At 43.9% G+C, this 6,000-nt stretch overlaps 1 protein-coding gene across 1 annotated transcript; it reads right to left on the bottom strand.

Moving 5' to 3' along the window:
- Positions 1–423: 423 nt before the first annotated feature.
- Positions 424–4,415, bottom strand: LOC106596982 (uncharacterized). The gene has a single exon (XM_014188220.3). The coding sequence runs from the start codon at positions 4,413–4,415 to the stop codon at positions 969–971; it is 3,447 nt and encodes a 1,148-aa protein (XP_014043695.3). The 3' UTR covers positions 424–968.
- Positions 4,416–6,000: the final 1,585 nt, after the last annotated feature.

Genomic DNA, 6,000 nt, shown 5'->3' with positions numbered 1-6,000 from the left:
CACATATAGGAAGTCCCTTACCAGGCAGAAGGGAATTTCACTTTAACCCCTGCATCGGAGAGTTACAATGTTGCTATCACTATGCAGCCAACTACCTATAGTAGGAAACCGAGTTTCTTATTAATAATATGCCACCTGTTATCATACATGGCACGACTACATAATTGTTACAATTACAATAACACTTATATAAGATATTTATTTATTTATTCTTGTCATTCTCCACACAGGCTTCCTGGTAGTTGTCGTCTCTTAGACATGGTAGCAAATTGTTTCAAATCTCTATAGATTACTTTTAGCTAAAATTAAATCCACTAGTAGTAGCTAGCTAAGGTTAACAGGCTAGGTTAGGCTACTGCCTTAATCGCTAATCGTCTTTGTCACTCACAAAATACAAAACAATGCAATAATTTCATTGGCAGATTCCTTTTTATTATTGTTTCACAATTGGATAATCCCACATAAAACACACACGTCAACATAGCTACCAAGGATAGTGGGACTGCACTTCAGGAGAAGCGGGAATGGGGTGGGGGCGGGACCTGCAGCAACGCTATGAGCTGGTGGCTGGGGTGCCGCTGGCGATGTAGTAGCCGATCAGGGGCGCTGGAGGGCAGCAGCCAATTGTCAAAATGCCACCCCAAAATCAAGTGCCGCCTAATCTTGCCTAATGGGAGGGCCGGCCCTGCACCTCTGACATTGCCTAAACAAAACCAATGATTTGCTATGCAGTTCTGATTTAATCTAGATCTAAATTAGGCCCTCATTTTTGTTCAGTTACTTTGAGGTGGACAAATTAACATACGGCTTTACACAAGGCTGAGTTTTATTTACAAATCCAATTAACCCCACATCTCAGTTGGATCTTCCCAACAAACGCAAACGTTCCTACAATATTGGGAAGCTTGATGTTCAAATAGAGACCCAATTTTGTTTCCGGATAATGTTAGCAGGACAACATCCCTGACTTATGTTGGAACCTCCTGCCGACTATCCTTTTTATCATTCATGAATTTTCGCTCATTTGGGAGTAAATCTTCTCCTTTTGCAATCTTATCCAGAATCTCAGGCTCTCCCTTCATTTTCTTCAACTCTACGATCCGATCCTCAAAGCCTGGCTTGCGTTCGTCCTCCTCTGTGCGAATGAGTATCTCAATGTACTCCACAGTGGACTGAGAGCTTGGTTTCAGGGCAACATCATTAAGTCTCTTGAGACAGTCAGAAGACTGCTTGATCAAATTCATCAGCGAGTCCTTGATCATATGAAACTCATCCTCACGTTTATCCAGCATCTCCTTGGTTTCATTAGACTTGTCCCATGCCTTCATGAAGTTGTCCTTCAGTTCTTGAATAGTCCTTTTCTCAGTCTTTGTTTCATATGTCAACAAGACTTTTTCCCTGTCGTGGTCAGTGGAAGAGCATTTTCCTGGACATATGGTACAGTTGCCATCATCATCCATCACGGCACAACTTTTGATTTCATCCTCATTTGGGAGGAAACAGCAGGTGTGACATGTGAAATTGCATATCTTGCAGTTTGTTGCAAAGTCTTGGGATAATTTGCTTCTCTTCACCTGCAGCACATTTACCTCAGATTCAAAATCTTTGTTCTGTTTCATGTTCTCGTCCTCGTTCTCCAGACATTGTTTGAAGCTTTTGATCTCACTTAGCTTTGACAGACCTGCTGTGATCTGAGGGGTCAGGTGTGTCAATGTCTTCTCCAGAAGCTCACGTTCTTCCAGAACTTTCTTTGTCAGGGTCAGATCTTTACTCTCAATGCTTTCCAGTGCTTGGAAAAATGTCTTCATCTCCTTGAAAGTTGAACTCCATTGCTCTGGACACTGGGCCTTATGATCATCATCAGTATCATCATCTTCAGAGCTGCTCTCCGTCTCCTTTGAGAACAGAAATGAACTGTTGAATTTGAAATGGGTTGGTAGCCCCTTCTTGTTTTTCTTACAAGGCAGATTTGCAGCTTTGATGGCCTCTAGCACCGGTATTTGCTTCCCATCAACAAATGTCACAAGCATCAGGATGCTTTCAGCAACATCCTTTCCAAAGATGGACAGGATGGAATCAAAGATGTATCTCTGGGAAGGACTGAGACGAACAAGTGTTGCCTGCACTACAAAGCAGACTGCATCGATGTGATCAATCCCTAAAGGATTACACAAGAAATCCTTCAACATCTGGGTGAGCAATTTATCTTGAGCCATTCCTCTGGTGTCTCCGAACCCTGGTGTGTCAATGATGGTCAGAGAATAAGGAATCTGAAAGCCTGGCTGGTTGTAGAGCTCGTATGATGTCACAACCACAGTCTGGCTCTCAGCCTGTGACTTGTTGGTCACCTCATGGATGAGCTTAAAGCGGTAACGGTCTTCCCACTTTACCCCGAGGATGTAGTTTATCATGACATTAACCAGAGTTGTTTTTCCTGCACCGGTTTCCCCCAGAAGCAATATCACCTTGTTATTCCCTTGCTCAACTTTCCTCCCAAATGTGTACTGGTCAAAACTTTGCTTTACACCTAACTTCTGTTCTAGATTCAGCCAGTGGATTGATGGGTTGCCGTTTTCCACCTTCTGGGATTTTTTAAGGAATTCCTCACCTTTTGCTCCTGTTGATTTGCTTGTCTTCGGTTGGGCATCAGAGACACTAAGGGTAGTGAGCACAATCTCAGGACTGGGTAGACTATTCCCTGCTTTGCCACAGTTAGCAGAGACTCTGATGCTGTATGCAGTGTCAGCTTCAAGTCCTTCCAGTGTACTATCTCTAGTGTTGCGTTTGATGGTGTGCCACATCTGATTGTCTATAGCCTTTCTGTATTCAACCACATAACCAATGACTTCAACATCATCTCCCACCATGGTAGGAATGTCCCAGTTCACTCTGATACTTCCCGATTCTATCCTCTTCTCTGTGGGTGGTCCAGGGGGGCTACATGGGCGGGTCCTGAAGTATTCTGTCCAGTCACTGGAGAGGCTCACACCAGGTCTGCACACTGCCTTGCAGCTAAAGCGATACTTTTTGTAAGGGTCCAAACGACTGATGGTGACCTGGTTAGTTGTAGCATCCGATTTGAACTCGGTCCACTCAGAGTCAGCCTGCTCAGCCTGGTACAAAACCTGGTACGACTCCATAGAGGTAACACCAAGGTTGGGAGGGTTGACTTGCAAGTGGACACAGTCATGCTCCAGACTCTTGATGGTGGGAACACCTGGCTTTGATGGCAGCTCAAACTGTGCACTCAAAAGTGTCCCTCTTTCATAGACATGGATGGAGGAAACAGTGAGGTGTTTGTTTGGAAATGATGCAATGCAGAATGCAAGATTTTCTCTGCCTTTGTTTGAATCTTTGAAGTCTAGGAACAGATTTATGGTTTGCCTAGTTAGGGTCGTTACCTCCCCCGAGCGAAACCACTTTTCTGCTGCAGACTTCCCGGCTGCGTTGGGATTGTAAGGTATCAGTGAAAAATCACTTTTTGATTCTTCCAGCAAGTAGTTCTCCAAGTCTACCACATACTCTTCTTTCTCCTTCAAATAGGAAAATGCAAAACACACTACATAATCATTAGCTTTATCAAGCACTATTCCATCCAATTCACTGCTTGAGTACACAACTTGTACCTCTTTCATTATGTCAAGGTAAGAGCGGAGAACATTCATCTCTCTCTCTCTGTCGTCCAGGTACGTGATCATGAGGTTATTCTGGAATGGAGAACGTTCTTTGCTGTTGATAATTTTTATCAGCTCTTCCTCCTCCATTCCTCCTCCTCTTATGTTGGGAAGAACCTTGCAGAGACCTTTCTGGAACACCAGCTTGTACTCTGAGCACAAGTCCCTGAACTTGTTGAGCTTGGCTTTGAGTTCAGGGAACTTGATAGCCATGTCTTCCTTCATCATGTCCTGGCATTGTACATCAGTATTGTCCAGTCCGTCCATGATTCGCTGTGCGCGACGCACCAGGCTAACACTGATCTGCCTGACTAGCTGGGCAGCTGCAGAGTCCAGGTTCTTGAGAGGATATAGCCAGACGGTCATGGGCACAGCATGTTCTCCATTCTCCCCTAGCAGACGTGGCAGGCCAACATACACCTTGATGGCATCTTCAAATGTGACAGGGTTGTTTTCTAGAGCCAAATCACCATGGAAAGTGCAGTTGAATTTATTGGCCTCTCTCTGCTCTTCCTCACTCATCTTCAAATTTGCCTGCCCTTCTATTGATATGAGAGGGATCTTTTTTATTTTGGCCTGCAGGTTGCCATGGATGTCCTGGTGGTTTTCTCCTGAGGAAACATCTTGGTCAAAAACGAAAAAGGCCTGCGCTCCATAGAGCAGGGCAGTCACCACATGGGTTGCAGAGCCCTCTTGTAAGACATTAGAGTATTTCACATTTCCTGCCCCCAGGTGGTCCATGGTCAACTGCTCGAAGCGAGTGGTGGTACGGTACTGCAAAGAAACCCTAGACTGACGCTTTGAGGTCTTTTTGTCATGTAGGAATTCAGCAGAACCCTTCACACTGACTAAGCCACCAAGGAAACTGGCCTCAAGAGATGCAGACACATTCAAAGCTTCTGACTTGGCTTCACTTGAGTCTGAAGCAATGATTTTGAAGTCAGTGTTCGGCTGTGGACGGACATTGATGTGTTTCTGCAGCATCTCAGAATCCCAGAGAGTGATACCTGCAGTTTAAAGAGAATGACCAAAGAACGTTTATTGTGAAAATTATACTCCAACGTGTACATGTGTAAATATTTCTATATGTAAACATGGTTTAATTCAAATAACTAATTGAAGGTAAATATTTAATTCAAAGTAAACATTCTAGGTGTCAACCCATAATTAGAAAACCTACACCTCCTATCCACTCAGAAGTAAAGAATGCTCTGTAGCACCATTTTAACCAGTCTGGAAATGGGTTCTATCTGAAGCTTCTTTCAGGTCAAATAGAATCTGGGTACCAAATAAAGGGTGCTATTTGGAACCAGAAAGGTTCGAGATAGAACTCTATCTAGAATGTTCCCCTACAGGGACAAATAGTGCCACATTACACTCTCAGAAGGAAAAAAAAGGGTAATCTTTGTCATTGACAGCATTACTACAATATGAACACTTCAAAAACAACCTGCATGACATAACTCTTTTGTCCCAAGTGTGTTCTCTAGCTTTTCTTACTCTCTGGTAACCATAGAGATGCACCAGAAAGCTAATCTCTCTCTGCAATGGCCGATTCTGTGACAGCATCATAGAGGACTTTATTGCCCAAAAGCCTGTTTTAGCATGGGCAGCTCCATTCAGGACTTTCACCATTTGAAGTAGTCAACTGGGAGATACTTCCTTTGGGTTAAGGAAGGATTAGATAATTCAATCTGGGTCCTCTGGAGGGATCAGACAGAATATAATCGCTGCCAACTGGTGAGGATAGCATAGCGCTAACTTATGCCATGTTATCCTGTTAGGGCTAGGGGGCAGTATTGACACGGCTGGATAAAAAACATACCCGATTTAATCTGGTTACCACTCCTACCCAGTAACTAGAATATGCATATACTTATTACATATGGATAGAAAACACCCTAAAGTTTCTAAAACTGTTTGAATGGTGTCTGTGAGTATAACAGAACTCAAATGGCAGGTCAAAACCTGAGAGATTCCTTTACAGGATGTGGCCTGTCTGACCATTTCTTGAACTTCTTTTCCATCTCTATCTTTTACTAAGGATCTCTGCTCTAACGTGACACTTCCCACGTCTTCCATAGGCGCTCAGAGCCCGGGAAAAAACAGAATGTCGTCATCCCAGCCCCAGGCTGAAACACATTATCGCCTTTCTCAAGTGGCCGATCAAGGGACTCTGGGCTTATGCGCGTGACCCGACCACCCCCGCCTTTGTGATTTTTTCCTCTGTTTGCCGAAAAGGAGATTCCCTGTCGGAATATTATCGCTTTTCTACGAGAAAAATGGCGTAAAAATTGATTTTAAACAGCGGTTGACATGCTTCGAA

This window comes from Salmo salar, chromosome 04 (assembly GCF_965601325.2).
Source record: "Salmo salar chromosome 04, fSalSal1, whole genome shotgun sequence".
Classification (NCBI taxonomy): Eukaryota; Metazoa; Chordata; class Actinopteri; order Salmoniformes; family Salmonidae; genus Salmo; species Salmo salar.
This window is presented reverse-complemented; position numbering and strand designations above follow the sequence as displayed.